The sequence below is a fragment of the Epinephelus fuscoguttatus genome, linkage group LG13 (assembly GCF_011397635.1).
Source record: "Epinephelus fuscoguttatus linkage group LG13, E.fuscoguttatus.final_Chr_v1".
Taxonomy (NCBI): domain Eukaryota; kingdom Metazoa; phylum Chordata; class Actinopteri; order Perciformes; family Serranidae; genus Epinephelus; species Epinephelus fuscoguttatus.
In genome coordinates, this window is record NC_064764.1 from 23,239,224 (window position 1) to 23,259,061 (window position 19,838).

General features: G+C 37.2%; 2 protein-coding genes across 5 annotated transcripts in view; one reads left to right on the forward strand and one right to left on the reverse strand.

The window, feature by feature from the left end:
- Positions 1-8,829, forward strand: part of osbpl6 (oxysterol binding protein-like 6) — a 66,566-nt gene extending 57,737 nt beyond the window's left edge. For all 3 annotated transcript variants that reach the window (XM_049594147.1, XM_049594145.1, XM_049594146.1), the window contains 5 exons: positions 1,854-1,998; positions 2,161-2,305; positions 2,417-2,543; positions 2,673-2,795; positions 4,799-8,829. In XM_049594147.1, coding sequence (XP_049450104.1) covers positions 1,854-1,998; positions 2,161-2,305; positions 2,417-2,543; positions 2,673-2,795; positions 4,799-4,910 — 652 coding nt within the window. In that variant the 3' untranslated portion in view covers positions 4,911-8,829. The remainder of the gene's footprint in view (positions 1-1,853; positions 1,999-2,160; positions 2,306-2,416; positions 2,544-2,672; positions 2,796-4,798) is intronic.
- Positions 8,830-11,504: 2,675 nt separating this feature from the next.
- prkra (protein kinase, interferon-inducible double stranded RNA dependent activator) lies at positions 11,505-19,610 on the reverse strand. Of its 2 annotated transcripts, none has more exons than XM_049594831.1 (8): positions 19,365-19,610; positions 16,091-16,266; positions 15,175-15,250; positions 13,858-13,936; positions 13,453-13,570; positions 13,245-13,339; positions 12,963-13,125; positions 11,505-12,599 (listed from the first exon to the last, which is right to left on the reverse strand). In XM_049594831.1, exons 1-8 carry the CDS (start codon positions 19,415-19,417, stop codon positions 12,442-12,444), a joined length of 918 nt encoding a protein of 305 aa, XP_049450788.1. In that variant the 5' UTR covers positions 19,418-19,610; the 3' UTR covers positions 11,505-12,441. The 2 variants fall into 2 exon arrangements, with proteins under 2 accessions (XP_049450788.1, XP_049450787.1); XM_049594830.1 differs by having other exon boundaries at positions 15,169-15,250.
- Between the last annotated feature and the right edge of the window lie 228 nt (positions 19,611-19,838).

Genomic DNA, 19,838 nt, shown 5'->3' on the forward strand with positions numbered 1-19,838 from the left:
ATAGACAATCAGTTTTTAGTCACACACGGTAAGGTTTTACAAAGTCTGGGGATCATGCGTCGTCACTGTTTGCAAGACTAAAACTAGACTCTTTTGGGATTATTTACCATCCTGCCACTGGTGGAAAACATTACACCAAACTCTCTTCAAAAAATATGACATTAATAATTCCTTACAACCATTTCCATTTTTTGTCATGACAGCAAAAACACATAAATCTAGAAACACAAGATAAAAGGTGTCCTATGCTGACAGTATTTTTGTCAATTCAGCATCAATATGCCTTTAAAGAGAAACTGTATGTGTGTGTAAACTTTACATTCTGGATTTTGTGGCCTCGCCACCAACCTCTGTTGGTTAGTTGCACTGTTGTAGCGGGAGGAGACTGTGGGAATGAGAAGCGAACCTTTTCAAAAATTAAGATGTCTCAATAAATGAGTGCTGGTTGGTGGATCAGATACACATCGAATTAAACACTGGCTCTTGTTCACTCCACAACTCCACAACCAGTTTCTCACAGTACAAGGGAACTGAGACTTGTTCATATTCTTCCACCTCCCCAGAGTCCCGTCCATATTTACTGTCTCCCTGATTTGCTCCTTCTTGTTTGGTGCTGGAGAGAGTGTGGCCATTGGTTGTTGACAATTGATCTTCACTCTTTGCGTGAGCCAAGACTAAAAACTTAAGATAAAATTAAAGTAAGGTTAATGTTAGATTTTGTCAGAACTAGGGTTGCACGATAATATTGGCATGTCATTGGTATTGGCCGAGAGTGGCTTTAAAATCAAGTATTAGAATTGACTAACATGCTGTTTCTTATTTTGCCTAATGAATGAATACTACATACACTGAAAAGCTTTGTATTTCATATCTCCATCTGCTGGTGGGCTATCACGATAAGAGTATGCATGCATAACATGATGTTAATTCCACTGCAAAAGAGACTTGATGATCTCTAAAATTAGGTGGATATATTGACATCGGTTATTGCCAAATAAGATGTTTTATATTGGCACATCGGGTATCAGCAAAAAATCCAATATCGTGCATCCCTAGACAGGACGTCAAGATGAGAAAAAGACTGACTTAAGACATCCTGGTCTGAGTTTTATGACCACCTTACACCAAACTATTAAGATCCAAGAGGGCACCACAACTCAAGCAAAGCTCAGACAGCGGAGATTTGTCTGCGACAGTGACATTGCTTAAAAAGTCGTTTGGTGTCAGGGCGACAGAACTCTTCAATCATACAACCATCTTGAGTTGACGTGAAGTCTCTCCTATCCATCAAGTATGACATGAATGTGGTGTAAGAGGCAGATTCTCAGTATTGCACCCATAAATCTAATATTTACTGCATTTATTGTGAAACTTGAATGTTTCTCAGTCAGTATTTGATCAACACTGTAATATAAAATAGAAAAAAATAATGCAAAAATGTGATTTTTTTACTTATATGTAGAATTTCAGAGCAGAAATGACTCATAAACCTGACTACATATTGTTTATACTGACCTATTAAAAGTTTGACTGAGCAGAAATGTCATGCCAAACCTCAACTTTTCTTCTGTCTTTACCATCATTTTTTAAAAATCTTTTTCAAGTATAAAGACACAGAGGTCTTGAATGCTCAGTCTTTGTGAATATGACTGTGAGGCCCGTCCATGTGCTTATGTGGGCCAGATTAATCTATAAGGAGTTCCAGGAGTTGCTGAGAATCTGGGGCTGCTGAACAAGCTGCCAGATCAAACTAGATCACTGACAGTTGTGAATTCATCACTTTCTTTTATCATCTGAGCTCATGTCACTCCAGCAGCACATCAAGCCAATCAGCTGTTGTTGTGTATTTCTAGGTTTGGAGATCACTACGAATGGAACAAAGTCACCACCTGTGTGCACAACATCCTCAGTGGGCGACGGTGGATCGAGCACTACGGGGAGATCACCATCAGAAACACAAAGAGCAGCGCTTGCCTCTGCAAACTTACCTTTGTCAAGGTGAGACACCTTCAGCAAACAGTGATATCTGTGTTTAGATGTGATTAAATGCATCACCTTTTTGCCTTGCAAGGATTCACTGTGTGTTTTAATGTGAAATTCACGATGGTTGCATCTGAACTGTGGTAAAAGGAAGCTAACAACGTGTAATTTGTCTGTTAGGGAAACTACTGGAGTTCTAATGTAAACGAGGTTCAAGGATTTGTGATGGATCAAGAGGGGAAAGTGATCCACAGACTCTTTGGAAAGTGGCATGAGGGCCTTTACTGTGGTGTCCCACCTTCTGCCAAATGCGTCTGGAGGCCAGGTGGGCACTGCTTCTTCATCCATTCTTTCACATCGGTTTGGTTGCAGGAAAGTTAGTGATGATAAAATGTTTTTCCCTTTTTGGTTATGTTACGTTTCCTCTCCTCCACAGGCTCCATGCCCACAGACTATGAGCTATACTACGGCTTCACCAGGTTTGCCATTGAACTGAATGAGCTTTGCCCCGAGTTGAAAGATGCTCTGCCCCGTACAGACGCCCGGTTCAGGCCTGATCAAAGGTACCGCATCACATCCATCACGAGTGCAGTCTGAAAATGTCCTCCTTACAACAGAGTGAATTTTGTTGCTCTTCTCTTTATAACCAGCTGATTTACTGTTAACTTAAAAGTGATGTTTGGGTCACACAGGCATCTGGAGGAGGGGAACTTGGAGATGGCATCCTTAGAAAAGCAGCGCATTGAGGAACTTCAAAGAGTCCGGAGGAAGTGGAACGAGGAGAACAACATCAAACTTGAGCCACGCTTCTTTAAGTAAGCACAGACACCAGTCAGAGAAAACTCTGAGTACATACAAAGATAGAAATCCATACACATACATATTTTAGGCACACATGGTTTTGGTTTAGCTTGATTTTTACTTGATTTTTTTTACAAAAATGGATGTAGACATGTTTGTCATTTGAGTTCAGTTCTTCTGTCTGTCTTTCAATGAAAGAACAGCAGCTGGCAAAAGTGTTCAGACAAATTGTTGGGATTAAATTTGAAATGGTGTAGGAACACAGTGTCTAACCACATGACTGAGGCTAAATCACAATATACTTCAGAAAGTATCAAAATATTAATTAAGATATTCATAGTAAAGTGTCAGTTTGCCTAAATAGTAAATAGTAAAGTATGTTATAAAAGGTCATTAAAAAGTCATATTCATTCATTCATTCAGTATGTCAAAAAAGTCATAAAATATTTATAGTAAAGTATACCACTAAAGTCAAAGTCAAGTTATTATTTTTTTAAAAGTCCTTGTAAAGTACATTATTAAAAAGTAAATTAAACTATTTCAATTAAAAATTAAAAAACATTTGTATTAAAGTTTGTTAAAAATAAAAAAGTCATAATGTAATTTAAAAAGTCGTAATAATAATAATTGTACTGTTAAAGTTAAAGTCCCACACCTGAGTGTGTGAAATTTTTTCCTCCGGATTTGACTCATCCCCTGAGTGAGCGGTGAGCAGCAGTGGTGCCGTGCTCAGGAATCATGTGGTGATGTAACCCCCCAATTTCAACCCCTGATGCTGAGTGCCAAGCAGGGAGGCAATGGGTCCCATTTTTATAGTATGACCAGGCCGGGGATCGAACCCACGACCTCCCAGTCTCAGGGCAGACACTCTGCCACTAGGCCACTGAGCTGTAGTGTGTTCTTGAAAATGCCATAAAAATGTCATAGTATAGTATTATACAATAGTATATGGTATTAAAAAGTTGTTTTGTTTTTTTTTTGTTTTTTTTTAAAAGTCATTGTATCATCTGTAATTAAAAAGTCCCCCCCCCCCCCAAAAAAGTCACAGTATAATATGTCACAAAAAAGTTGTTAAAAGACATACTATTGTAACAAAAAAAAACCCACCATAAAATATTTATAGTAAAGTATGTCATACAAGTCATAAAAAATCCTGGTATAGTATGTCCAAATAAATCATAGTATAGAACATAATTATAAAGTTTTTTTCTTTTTAAAGTCTTAGTATAGTACACTAATTAAAAATCCATAAAAAAGTCATAGTATAGTGTATCAAAAATGTCAGAAAAAAGTCATACCCTAAAAAAGTCACAGTGTAGTATGTCAGAAAAAAGTGATATTATGTAATTTAAAAAAAAAAAGAGAAAAATTTAAGTCCTCTTTTAGTACGTTAATGAAAAGTCCATTAACAAAAAAATCATAGTAATGTATGCCATTAAAAAAGCCATAGTGTAGTAAGTCACAAAAGTTATTAAAAATGGCAAATAAGTATGTCATTAAAAGTCATAATAATGTATATTATTTAAAAAGTCATAGTATATTAAGTAATTAAAGGGTGTTTTTTTAAAGTCCTAATATAGTACCTTATTAAAAAGTTTGTAAAAACAAGTCATAGTATAACATGTAATTGCAATTTTCTTTTAAGGCCAAATATAGTATGTTAATTAAAAGTCATAGTACAGTACATCTAATCTGTAGACTGTAAATCAATCACACATCAGTGAAATTGTCTAACAACTAAAACTGTGTCCTATTACTAGATTTTGTCACCACCTTACCAACAACCTCTGATTGCTCCAAAAAATTTTGTATGCACATGAAGTAAGCATGTGTTCATAGATGCATTTAAATGTAGAAAATGGCGATGCATTTTACCTCTTTGTTTTTGCACATGCATCATTTATACATCTGATTCCAGGCATGTTTACCAGCCTAGATATTACCTGCCTGATCATGCCTCTGTTTCTTGGTGAAGAAACTTTCTTCTTACAACTGTCCCATCTGTCTGTTCCTTCAGGAAAGTGGTTGATGCCAATCACAGAGAGAGGTGGGTCTCCAACAACACGTACTGGGAGCTCCGCAAGAACCCCGGCTTCATCAATATGGAACCTACGGTGAACCTGTGGTAGCACACGGATAACCACGTCCATCATATCGTCATCGCAGACGGGACGGCTGTTACCTATGCACAATATGGTGTTAAGAGAAACATGTTAATGATGAAACATTGGTGCGCAGGGATACGGGCGACTGCAGAGCTGAGAGGATGGCCTGATGCCCAGTGACCCTGTCGAGGTTCTGTGGCACTGCCACATGGTCATCCATCCATGGAAACACCCTGTAGGATCACCTTCATCGTGCTTGTGGAAGCTGGGTTGTCAGGGCAACAATCGTACCACTCCTATGTAGATCTTTCCTCAGCTCCTTTGACTTCTGAGTATGTCCTTGCCTTAAAAAGACACCCATACAAGTCACACAGTTTAGCGCTTTTCCGTTGAAGCCATTTGATTTCTGACGGCAGTCTGGGTTAGACTAGTCTCTGAAGTAGACCTTTTGATTACCTACGATACCTTTGTGCATGTTTAGAGAGCAGCTTTCACTGGCATAAAGCCACATTTACTATATCACCAACTATTGTAGAAAAAAGAGGTATTTTTATAAAATATCTTGGACTCAGAATTTAGTGAAATAGTATCACGTGAACTGGCAGATTTTATTTATTTTCGCCTTTTAATACTGTTGAATCTGTGTGATAGCAGTACTCTCTCTCGGGAAACAGCTCGTTTAAAATTAATCTCGACCGCAGCAGAGGAAGTGTGACGTCCATAGATGGTACTTTTAATGAGTATTTTCAAACAGCGGCTCTCACAGCTGATCATGTGGTGGAAGGAAAAGTAGGTATGAAAATGTAAATCCTATTCTGGTGTTTTGGACATGTGACGCAGGACACACCTACGCCCTTTACAGATGTTTTCTTTTTTTAAACGGTCAACACTGATCTGTCATGGAGTCCAGTTCCTCCTTACAGTGGAGGCTCAGTGTAAACAGAGGAGCCCTCCCCTACACCGCTCTCTAATTTTAAACATTGTTACATGAAACCAGCTCCTGAATCACATGGTTACATAAATACCACATAACTCACTCCATATATAGTAGGCACACGTATATAGTAGGCACACAATATATATGACAGACTCCCAAACAGACCTTTATCTGAATCAAAGGTCTAAGAAAAGATGGCGTAGTAGGTTGTGCAGTCTGTCGAACGCTCGGAGACACTTTTGGTTTTAAAAATAGACCTGACATAAGAGTGAAGCAATCGAATATTTCCAGTAAGAGGATAAAAACTCATGTACATCCAGCTACACAAGGCAAGGGCTGCAATGTGCAGTTATTTTTAAATGATCAAAAAGTATTTAATTAAGAAAGTATTCATTTTCTGTCAAAAAATGTGAAAAAAATAATGATAAATTCCCATCAAATTTTAGCAAAGCTCATATCAATATCTTAAATTCACATGCTTAGTTTAGCAACCAAAATGTATAATATAAAATGGTATGAAACAAAGAGTCGTTACTATTACCAGCAACTGTTTGGTATTTTTGTGATCGATTACCTGCGCTATCAATCAATCATCAGAACTGGAATCATTTTGTTATGATTAATTAATTGCTTTATTATATCAGCACTCCCATGACTCATTCAGCCAAAAAGCATAGTTAGTTCTTTATGAAACACCAGAGCCACCTACAGGTCAGTACATGGAAATGCAGTTTCAGGATGGTCTAGGACAGAGATAAATTTGCTTTACCCAGGGGCCACTTTTGCAAAATGACAGAAGACCAGAGGCCACTTAATTAACAAAATTAATAATATTTATCACCAAATGTAGTGAATGAATTGCCTCTTTCAAACCTTTAGATGTTGCTATCCTCACATGTGCCAAGAGGCAAATCCAGTTGCAGCAGTGCCACATAGGTCAGGTGTACGCAGGGGCGTCTCTAGAAATTGAGGATATTCAGGGCTCCTTCCCTGGCACTCTTTCTTTGATAAACAGTCTCCCTCATGTGGTGCCCATGAGCTCAGTGAGTAGAGTAACAGTGTCCTTGCCACACTAGTAACGGGCTCAATTCCAGCCTGTGGCCCTTTGCTGCACGTCAAAGCCCTAAAAATAATCTTTAAAAAAAACAACAATCTCTCTTGTGATGTTTATTTCTGCACTCTAGAAACTTATTTACATTAAAAGTACAGAAAAAGATTCCCAATGTGAATCAATTTATTAGAAAATGGTCACCCGCGGGCCACCCGGTATAGCCTCAATTCCACCGAGCAGTATGGTACGGTACCTTGGAACCAAAAAGAGTATCCCTTCAGATATGGTATCTAGACCCTAGTGTGTCTACTGCAGAGAGTACCCTTACATGCAGGCGTGGTTGTTACCAGCCGGTTGTAGCCGCGTCAGATACGTAACTAGCATGACATTATATAACGTGACACAGGAAACGTGATTCAGGAAAAGGCACAATAGACAACATCGAACACTTCGTAATCTTCTCCTTATGTGGCTGTTTATCACAAGATGGAGACAAGCTTTGTTTTAGGAAAGCATGGGAGCAGGAAAGAAAAGTACTGCCGAAAAATACAAGAGAAGAAAAGCACACTAAGCAACTGAGCTGTATCGTACTGCTCGGTGAAAACAGGGCTTAAGTGTCACCCAGTCAACAATATAGATATTTCCTTTAGCTGTTAAAGCCAAACGAGTGTGTGCAGTTACAATTATACTATTGAAAACTCAAAATATGTGCGATTCCCCAGAGACTCTACTGCTACGATCCAGTCACCTATTTGCAGTTTGTGTATTTATTGCAAAGCAGATTGGCTTTAATAACTTATGCAGTAAAAAAAAACAAAAAAAAAAACACAGGTCTTCTGATTGAAATCAACCCCAAACACACACACACACACACACACACACACACACACACACATATACACATGTAGTCACATGTTGTGTGAGAGCACATTTAAGTTCCCCTCTGTCAGGACTGCAGGACACAGAAGGACAAAAAAAGACTAGATATAAATATGTAGAATGAAAACTATGTGAAGCAAATCCATCTTCCATGCACTGTTCATGCGGTACTGTAGATTACAAACCAAAAAGGTAGGTAGTACTGCTTTGCCTCCATATCCTGTTTTATGTTTATGTGCTTTTCTTTCCCTGATCACAGACTCAATGCTACAACTCTTTAGCGTCAGTTTCACTTGCTGTGCCTTATAATGCATTTATTAATGCCTCACAAACACACTACTGATAAGAACCCCCATGCCAAGAAGGTATGCCATTAACAAACACATTACCCAGTCTCCACCTGCCTATTGATCGATTATACTGAGAGTGTTGAGGGTTTAGCTGTGGACAAACTGTCTTAAGTCTTAAAGGGAGATGTTTTGACATTAGGTAAGAAAAAGAAAAGGTTTGAGTGTAAAATGCTTGCAGTGTTTCAAGATGTTCCGCACTGCTCTGCTACTCCAACATGCAACCAATACATTTTTGGTGATCACTGTAAATATGGCACATTTAGAAGATGGGTCACTACTGCAGAAGCTGATTCCCTTTTCCTCCTACATCGGTGACTTTTTAAAAAAAAAAAACAAAAAAAAAAACAACAAGACTGAACCTTGTGTGTGGAGGTAGGAGCAACACTCAGACTGTAGTGGGAAAAAAAAACATCATGAAAACCTCCTCATGCTTTCTTCATCCACTGTTCTACCTGCATGTCTAGACAACTTAGCCTGCCAATGAATGTTGCAGATGCCTTACACCAAAAAAGGTTTTTGTTTTCTCAATTGGACACTCATGGTTTTTGTTTTTGTTTTGTTGTTGACTGACATGTATCACAAAGCACTGTGTCAGCTCAGTTTCTTTCAGATCTCTTTCCTGATGGGTACCTTCTGAAGTGCAATTTTAACAAAGTACATATCTTTCCATGAACACTGTACACTGCTGCTACATAGTGCTTGTTCTAATAAAACTCTAAAACTCAACCGATGATGTGTGTGTGGTTTATATGGAAAAGAAATGCCATAAAAGTCAATGAGATATCAACATGACTTACCATGAAAGGGTCATCCATGTAGCTGTCATTACTAAATGTAACACCACTTTTGAACTTTGAGATTATTTCTGTTTTATGTCAAGGCCACTACTAGTATAATATTATAAATGTGGTTTACATTGTTCAACTTTTTTTAAACATATTTTTTTGGGCATTTTTGCCTTTAATGCACAGGACAGTAAGTATGAAAGGGGAAGAGAGAGAGGGGATGACATGCAGCAAAGGGCCACGAGCTGGATTCAAACCCAGGTTGCAACAGCCTTGTAAATGGGGCGCCTGCTCTACCACTAAGCTGCCAACGCCCCGACTGAGTGCCATTTTAAGGAGCCAGATGATAGTGGAGGGGCCCACAGTAAATGTGCACACGCTGACTTCTTGAAGACTTTTTTTTTTTAACAACCTGCTATACTATGAATTTTTCTGACATAAATGACTATGACTTTCTTGTTATTGTGGCATACTTTTTATGACATAGTATTATGACTTTTTTTTCATGATTTTTGACATTATGTACTATTACTTTTATTCATTTTCATGACATACCATACTATGACTTTTTTTTCATGATTTTTGACGACATACCTTATTATGAAGTTTTTTTTCATTATTTTTGATTAAAAAAACTTACTTTTTTTCATGATTGTTGACGTCATTGCTATACTCTGACTTTTTTTTATCATGATTTACTATACCATGACTTTTTTTCATGATTTTTGACGACATGCTATACTATGACTTTTTTTCATGATTTTTGAAGACATGCTATACTATGACTTTTTTTCATGATTTTTGACGACATGCTATACCATGACTTTTTTTCATGATTTTTGACGACATGCTATACTATGACTTTTTTTCATGATTTTTGACGACATGCTATACTATGACTTTTTTTCATGATTTTTGACGACATGCTATACTATGACTTTTTTTCATGATTTTTGACGACATGCTATACTATGACCTTTTTTTTCATGATTTTTGACAACATGCTATACTATGACTTTTTTCATGATTTTTGACAACATGCTATCATATGACTTTTTTTCATGATTTTTGACAACATGCTATCATGACTTTTTTTCATGATTTTTGACGACATGCTATCCTATGACTTTTTTTCATGATTTTTGACAACATGCTATGCTCTGACTTTTTTCATGACTTTTTTTCATGATTTTTGACAACATGCTATACTATGACTTTTTTTTTCATGATTTTGGACGACATGCTATACCATGACTTTTTTTCATGATTTTTGACAACATGCTATACTATGACCTTTTTTTTCATGATTTTTGACAACATGCTATACTATGACCTTTTTTTTCATGATTTTTGACAACATGCTATACTATGACTTTTTTCATGATTTTTGACGACATGCTATCATGACTTTTTTTCATGATTTTTGACGACATGCTATCCTATGACTTTTTTTCATGATTTTTGACAACATGCTATGCTCTGACTTTTTTCATGACTTTTTTTCATGATTTTTGACAACATGCTATACCATGACTTTTTTTTCATGATTTTTGACAACATGCTATGCTCTGACTTTTTTCATGACTTTTTTTTCATGATTTTTGACAACATGCTATGCTCTGACTTTTTTCATGACTTTTTTTTCATGATTTTTGACAACATGCTATGCTCTGACTTTTTTTCATGATTTTTGACAACATGCTATGCTCTGACTTTTTTCTCATGATTTTGGACGACATGCTATACTATGACTTTTTTCATGATTTTTTACAACATGCTATACTATGACTTTTTTTTCATGATTTTTGACAACATGCTATACTATGACTTTTTTCATGATTTTTGACGACATGCTATACTATGATTTTTGATTACTTTTCATAACATCCAATGCTATGAATATTTATGTAACATATTATACAATGGCTTTTTCAGTACTTTTAATAACATACTATACTATGACTTCTTTTGTTTTTATGGCATACTACTGTATGACTTTTCCATAATTTACTATACTATGGCTTCTTTAAATAATAAACTATGCTATTACTAGTTTTCTGACATTTTTTTGATACACTAAATTGTTATATACTATATTGAAAACCAGATAAATTCCTCTTGACTGTTTTAAAAACAACGTAAAACAGGGACTTCAACAATAATCTGCTTCATTTTATCTGATTCTACTTGGGTAGAAAAATCTGATTATGCCTAGTATGAATGTATCCTGTTTAATATAATGTACACCACAAATACAGACAAAATTATTTAAAGCATTATCACATTGAAAAATGTGAATTAGACTTTTTTTTTCAAACATTCCTGTCTATAAATAACTGAAGAGAATGATCAACACAAACTTCTGTTTGTAGGACCAAATGGTGTTTTCCTGTCTCTTAGTTATTAAACCGCACAAATCAAGAGTGATTGGTTCCATCAGTGTGCAGGCCCTGATGTTATTGCCTTTGTACTAATACAGCAGGCTGTGCAGCCTCATAAATTGATGGCTGTCAAGTGGTCAGCTGCCATGAGAGATGTTTCATTCAATAACTCCGCACACAGCTCCTGAAGGCTCACAGAGCAATCAGTTCTCTCAATACTGTTTATTTGTAAGACCATCAACAGAAACCGACACTTGTTAACATTTAGTGTTTATTTCATGGGTTCATACACATGTTGTTGCTGCTCTCCACCAAGGGTCAGTTCATACAGCAGAGGACTGCAGTCAGTAAATGTATTAAATATATCACAAGGTACTAGGAGGCACACTGCAAAAAATGGCAACAGACCAGCAGGATATTAAGTAACATTATATCTACTCTGTACTGTGTTGTACTGATTGCATACTGACAGATGGAGGAGTGGAAGTATGAAAAATAAATAAATTTGACCCATCTGTAGATCAAAATGCAGACCATCCTTTCAAATTTAACACAAAATAATCTCTTTTTCAATTCACTTTCATTTTAGAATTTAACAGAAAGGCAGTTATCTCTAAAAGCAAATGAAAAGTTTAAGATCTCCTACTGACTCTTTATATTGCTACAGAGAAATCTGTGGAATAAACAAAATAAATGAAGTCAACTGAAACATAAAACATCTGCATCCCGACTAAAAAACAAAGGAGTCCATAAATTCCACTAAAGCAACACAACAAATGTGGATAAACACGTAAAAATATAATGAGGACGTGCTTCATATTATTCACTGATCCTACTTCATTTACACACATACGTTTCCTTAAATATGTTGGAAATGTCAAGTAAAACATGATGGTAGTCTGAAGACAACATTTCATTTATATTTGATTCTTAATATCGAGAAAGTTCGTCTCCGCACAAATACTGCTCTAACGTTGCCTGATTCAGGTCAGTGTATATGGAGTTCTTGTCACGTTGATCTGCCTTGTGATACACATAATTATAAAAATATACCTTGACCTCATATCGTCCACGGGGCGGGAAGACTAGTGAGAGGAACGACCTACGGCCTCACCATGACTGGACATCAGCTGATACATGTGACAATACAGGTGAAGCACACTGCGGTGGTTTTACTTGCTGGAGGCCATGATCTTGATGTACTGGAGGGCGCTGTGTGCTGCGTCGTTGTGAGCGTTGCTACAGGAAATGCCGGTGCCGTGGCACACTGTGACCGGGGAGGTGGACAGCTCTGCCAGGCACTGGTACTGTCCGTTCACCGTTAGCTCATCTGCAAAGTACGGCAACACACTTAACATGACACCACCTGTAAAAATGAATAATGCAATGTTCTCTCTGAGTGCTTTCCATTCTGCTAATTATGCTTCCTCTCGTCCTCCAGCCAGATCTGCCTTCATTCAGGATGCTCCAAATTTTTGATACGATGAGCATGTTTTCAGCAATGCCCATTAAATTTATTAATCGGCAGTAATTATCTTTCTGTACATTAGTTTTTATTCTCAGTGGCATGTAATTCAGCATCAGGTATTTTCCTTTTAAAAACTGACCCTACTGAGAGAAGCAAGGAGCCATGTTAGCTGAGGGGAAAGCACTCCGAACCGAAGCAACACCACTACAGTGTTTGTCTCCTTACCTATGTCAAAGTATGTGACCTCAAAGCCCTGCTCCTTAGACAGCTCCAACATCATCTGAATATAATCTGTGTTGGGAATGCTCAGCGGGTTTCTTCTCAGTAAAGATATATGCTCAGATGATGAGTTCCTTAAGTTCTCAAATCGGACGCTTGGTTTAGGAGTCTGAAAAATGAAATGTAACAGGAAAACAACATAATTAAAGGACAGTCGACTGAATGTTGCAGCTGTCTCCAGCGGTCAGTTCACAAAGATGAGAAATATTTGAGAAATATTTGACGTACCCATGTGATTTCAGAACAGCCTGACAGACTCTGAAGCTTTGACACCATTTTCTCTGCAGCTGCCTTTTTCGCTGCCTTTTTTGAATTTCCTTCAGCTGTAAAAAAAAAAAAAAAAAAAAAAGACAGGAGATCAGAACGGGAAGAACAACAACACTACACTGCAGTTGCTGTTAAAGATTTTACACAGATGTCTGAAAAACACGAGTACCTTTCTCTGACAGCGATTCCATCCGACAAGTAACGGTGAATTCTCTCTTGTGTGGCGGACCAGCCTCCATTAAAACTGTGTATTCAGGAAGACGCCATCCTCTCTGCAACGCCAACTCCTGAAACAAAAAATGAGAGAAAACATTACGGACAAGGAAAATCAGAGTTAAACTTTTATTTCAGAATCCTTACACTGCTGCCACTTTTAATTACACTTTAGTAAACAGACACAGTTTTCAATCTCTGGAAGTAAATACATTTATCAAGCTTTTCATACTTATGTTTTATACGCTTTAATCTGGAAATCATCAAATAAAAATTCACAAAAATTACAATTACAGACGAGACGTGCATGCACACGCACACAAGCAGCAAAACAAAAACAGCACCGTCGTGATTTACACACCTGCAGTATCCCCACTGAGTTGGGATGGTTGTTTGTTTCTGCTGCAAGACCGTTACTCTCAGCCTTCACAGGAATATTCCTGTTGGGAATTACATCAAAGCACTTACCACAGCTGCAACAGATCAACACTCACTGCAAGCTCTCAGTACAGCAACAACACTGCATTGCTAAAAGGCTAATAAGGTTTTGGCAAACTCAAGTTAGGGCTGCAGCAAACACATTTTTTTATTACTGACTTATCAGTTCATTACTTCCTAAATTAATGACCTCAGAAAATGGTGAAACAGCATAGACGTCCTCTGTTATAATTTATCAGAGCCCGAGATGATATATTCACATTGTTAATTTGGCCCAACCAAAGTAAAATTTACTATCACAGAATACAAATATTTACATTTAAGAAGTTAAAGCAGTATATTTTTGCTTCAAAAGGAACTTAAAGGGACAGTTCATATTTTTTAAAGTAGGGTTATATGGGGTACTCATCCACAGTATATTACATACAGCAGATTTACAGAGTACTGCCATGAAAGCTGAGCAAACTTCTGCTATTGTGGATGGGGTCAGCAACAAAATGTATTTTAGCAACCAAAAAAAAAAAAAAAAATCAGTATCAGTTCAAGTGCATGCCATTTTGAGAGTTTTTTAATTGGTTTACCTTAATGTCAGGCAGTGATTTTCAGCGGGAAAACAAAGCCAGACTCCACTGAGAAAAGCAGTGTTTCAACAGTGCTAAACACAGGAACTGCTGGTCTACTGCTGCTTTGATAAGCTATTTTGTTTGTGTTAATGTATGACTTTGGCATTTAAAATAATTAGTTTGAATTCACCAAAGTCACACAATAATACAAACTAACTAAGCAACCAAAGCAGCAGTAGACCAGCAGCTCCTGTGTTTAGCGAGCTAAAATTATTTTGTCAATGGAGTCTGGTGACATTTATGAGAGACGTTAACAACCTCCCTGGTGGAATGGGTTGCCTGTCAAAAAGGTAAAGTGCTGAAAAACTCTTAATAGCATACACTAAGACTGATACTAGAGAGACTGATTTATTTAGGTAGCTAAAATGTATTTTGTTGCTGACCCCCAACCACAGCAGTGCAGTACTTAGCTTCTGTGTCAGGCTCCAGCCTGCTTCTCTAAACTGGGGGCGTGCCGACTGACATTAACTGTGTGTGATACACTGACTATGGATAAGTACCCCATACAATCACACTTTAAAAAATCTGAACTATCCCTTTAATCTATTCATCAATTATCACAGTTGTTACCAATTCATTTTTATTTCAATCATAACTTCAGCTCTACTCACACTGACCCAGCATCTATCTGCAGAATATTCAGGGCAGCCTCTGCAGCCTGGTGTTTAGCAGCTTTTTTACTGGGACCTTGACCTGAAACAAAACACAAACATGCACACACACAAAACACTGCAGTTTATGTAGGATATTACAAATATTATTTTACAATCAGACAAAAAAAGCCCCATAACCTCAAGTCACTTAGCCACTTATAAAGGCTACAAAATAAATATGGTGTCCTGTATTTGAGAAAGTAAAGGTTAACCCTGGAAAGGACATATTGAAAAATGTGGATACAAATCAGTCCCTTTACAAGAGCAAACTGTTGTTTGAAGATTTCAAATGTAAAGACTGGATTATTTTTCATCACCTCAACACGTTGTTTTTTCAATTACGATATCGTAATTAAAAAAACAAGGCATATAAAACAGTGGTTTGGGGTCCAAAAATGGGTCACAGATCCACTCTGAATGGACCACAAGTGACTCACAAATGTGACAAGTTCGTAAAAAACACATTTTGAAGTACAGTGAATGTTCGGCACAGAGCTTTTACTTCAAAGTGCTGTTTCCTGCCGTAGATTGAGCTACTAACAGACAGCTACTTGACAGAGACAGCAAACTAGCTCAACAACATGGCCAAATGCAAGTATGACGCTTAAGGAATTAAACTGTCTGGACTTTGAACAAACAAATGACTAAAGAGAAATCTGGACCCTGTGGCTGAACCAGTTGGGAGCCTCTGATATAGTGGCTATTTTTAAGTATACTGCAGCAACAGACACACCAGACAAAAAAGCACAAGTGACAAATAATACGTTGCAGGTTGGAGTGCTCTTTTCAGAATTATCAGTGTATGATTCAGCTCAAATAAAAAGCCTTCATCCAGCGACAAGCAGTTATCAGCACAGCAGGAGGTGGGACTGCAACTCACCCGTGCAGCCGACTTCTCCGATTTTCACGCTGAAGACAAAGCTGGGTTGATGAGCCTCTCCTTCAGCCTTCTCCATCACATACACGGGGAGGTTGCCACTCTTGGTGCCATATTCGTGCAGGATTTGTATAGGTGTCTTCCCCGGGTTGGTCTTCTGCGATTCATGTGCATTCAAGCTGTGTGTATTAAACAAGCATCCACAAACAGTTAACCAGGAGCACATTAAATAGGCGGTTGCTGCAGTATATATCTGGGCAGCACATCAGGAAAGTTTACAGACCATAAATAATTAATGCAAATGGAACCATTTGACAAAATTTACTGCATAATAAAACTGATCTGTCAGTACTTGCACTTTTAAGAGTATTTAGAAGCCAACGGTCAACAGATACTGGCAGCTTTTTAGCATATAAATATATGAACCATCAAAACTATCCAGAATCTAAGTCAGAGGCACTGATCACCTGTGACATTACCATCTAATGAATTTATCACAATGCCCTCAAAAAGTCTCAATTTATTGTTAATATAGGCTATGCTAAGTGTCCAGAAAAACAGAAACCTCTTGTACAATATACTGCTATCTAATAAATCGACCCAATATGAATTTGGAAATATGCCCGTCTTGTAAATAGAGGTTTTATAACTGTACAAAAATCTTTAAATATAATACAGTCCAATACATTCTGATAAAAAAAAAAAATACTAAATTATGATTTACAGAGGTAATGTATATTGCAGGACTGGTTAAATGAATTGCACTATCCCGTATAATGGGGCTGCACAAAATGCAAAATTAATAAATAAATGAACAAATAAAAATAAATAAATACATTTTAAAAAATCATTTTGCAATTATTTTTGACAGATACTGCAGTTGCAATATGAGTCGCAATTTTAGTGGAATGTTAATAATTTTTGCAATTTATGTTCATTTTTGCTGGGTCTGTCTATAACTGTAGTACCACAGTGCTTTATTTATAATGGTCTGTTGTGACATAGCTTAGCTTTATCAAAACATTTCAGCTCCTGAGGATATTGCACTTGGCCATATTGTGATAGATTAATTGTGCAGCCCTACTGCATAGAGCTTTCTATTTTATTGACCACAATATAAGATGTCTGGGCTGCATGTCTTCTATGTTGACCTACTTCAGTCCAATCTCAGTGTCATTTTTATCACAGAATTGACAAACATTTCGCAAGAGCTGAAGGCTGTCCCACTGTGAAATTGACAATACTCAAGGTCTCAACCTTTTCTAGTCTTTTCTACGAATTTGGTTAATGTCTGCAAAACTGCAGATTAGTGAGAATTTTACAGACTCCATAGTGCTTGTCTTAAAAAGAGGGATAACGTGAAATCTATAAGCATTTAAAAAACACAACATTAAAGATCTGAATATGTAAAAGTTTAGCAGCAAGCACTGTCCAGTTCTTTGGTCTGTGAGGAAGTTCTGATGTACGGGCTATTAATCAAATCACAAAATATGCAACCACCACTCAGTTACATTAAACTGAATATGAAATGTGAGCTGTGCACTTTACTAACCACACTAATGCTTCTGCCCCGGGGCCTTCTGCATTTTAACATTTTCACTGAGCACTCACTGTGAAGCTGGTCTGAAATTAACTGAGATCTGTGTGATGCCTTAAATTTGTTTTACTTCACACAAAACTATTGCTGAAAATAAAGCTCCTTTTTTTTCAGGAAGGGCTGCACAAAATGCCAAAAAGTCACATTGTGATTATTTTGACAGACATTGTGATTGTGATACGAGTCACGTTTTTAGTGGAAATGGCAATTTTTGCATTTCAGTTTCAATGAAAGAATAAATAAAAAATAATGATGATGTGATTTTTGCTGGGGTCTCTGTACCAAACAAGCATATCCCCTCATGTCTGGAATATTACTTGCACGTTGGGGCATCTCTGTAGCACCACAGTCCTTCATTTATAATTACATGTTATGACACAATTTTACCTTTATCAAAAAATTACAGCACCTGCATGGATCTTGCACATGAAAACACTGTCATTTCAATCAAATTTCTATCACTGAGCAGCCCTAACTTACACATGTCTTATCTACTCAGTGTGACCACTTGCTCTCATCCAATATATTTTGTTTGTTTGTTTGTTTTAATTAAATAATAATTAAGACAGCAATTAACAGCAGACATAACAAAGAAAGGGATATAATCAATCCAAGCCAAACAGCAAAGCAATAAATATTACAAAAAAGGAATGGAAAGAAAAAACTAACACAACAGACAATAAAATGACATTATTTACACTGAAGTGCAGCTTTTGGGTTGAGGTGAGGATTTGGCAATAACAATGTGGTACTATCCAAAAATAAAACCACGTTGACAGTGTGTAAGATATAAGATAATCATGTTTTTCTACACCAAACAAATACGTCTTAAACCATCAGATATATTTCTGTAATGACATCAGTCCACAGTGTGTTACTGTAGCTGCAGTGGCTCTCAGCAGCGGGACTGATAACTTTAACTGAAGCTAGCGCATCATAGCTAACACTGTGACGTTAAGCCATTTATGTCTGCTTAACAGCAATCTTTATATGACATTACCTACACATTAAGGGTAATCTGGCTAATTATTCTGCACATTTAACTCTTTAATTACCTCTAAGTAAAGGAGTTTTATGTTGCCCATCAAACCTAAACACTGTCCGTTAGCCAGCTAAGCTAATCAGGGTAACGGTAGCTCACTGACGTTGACGCAGTTAGCTCCTGTCATTCAATTAAAAGTACACTTATTTAACGCTAACAGAGGCCTCTGAAAGACAACTTTTCACTGTTACATATTATAAATATAATTTAGGTGAGGCTTCTTTTAGTGGCCGATAAAACAGAGTAACGTTAGTTTAGTATTAAGACCCAGCTCAACTAAATGTATTGGCGTCACCAGTGACCGTTGGCTAACTAACCGAAATTTAAAGACCTGTCAAATTAACGCTAACGTTAACGCTTCTTGCTAAGACAGCTAACTTATCTTAATAACAGCACCGTAACAGACTGTCTAAAATTCACGTTGAGCTTAATTTACATTTAACTAATAATAATAATATGTGAGAAACTTTTGCAGGGTTTATTTTATGACTAGCTATGTAACGTTAGCGTTATTATCACTAACGTGTTATTTCAACACTTGGCATTAGCAGGACCTAAGTTACTAAATACTGTCAATATGTTGTCTTTAATTTACAGCAAACGTTAAATATGCTGTAATGAGTAATAAATGAACAAACCTCGTGTCTGCGGTGGTTTTCATTGCTGGTGTTTGAAATCCCTCCTGAGACATGTTCACTGTTTTCTGTCTTAGTGTCTGCGGGCTGGTTAAAGATTATACAGCGGGTTAATGGAAAAAAGCTCAGACACCGCTGTGGGATATTTGCCTGAGCATTTAGTTTTGTTATTGGTGAGAAAATGAATTAGCCTGAAACAGCTAACAGTTCTTCATTGCAACCGAGCCGGGGAAATAACCAAATTAACGTCATATCAACATCCGGGTCACCAGAGGGTCACTATGGTGGAGATGAAGTGTTTACCGCCCCCTGCTGGTGATGGCGTGCAAGTGTCCGCCTCGGTTACAGCAGCGCAGGGCTGTATTCTGCTGGATTACAGTAGATTTAATCCAAAAACTACTTAGTAAAATGGTGAAAGGCATTTAGATTGTGAAATGCAGCTTCCTGTTGGTGCTTCACAATGACTTTAACAATAAC

What these genes read in the sequence shown, in the direction of transcription:
- prkra (XM_049594830.1), bottom strand. Translation starts at nt 19,417, where the DNA reads ATGTCTCAGGAGGGATTTCAAACACCAGCAATGAAAACCACCGCAGAC. An exon ending in CGGAGAAGTCGGCTGCACGG is followed by an intron (nt 15,251 to 16,090) that starts GTGAGTTGCAGT and finishes GTTTTGTTTCAG; the next exon opens with GTCAAGGTCCCAGTAAAAAA. An exon ending in GGTCACATACTTTGACATAG is followed by an intron (nt 12,600 to 12,962) that starts GTAAGGAGACAA and finishes CGTACTTTGCAG; the next exon opens with ATGAGCTAACGGTGAACGGA.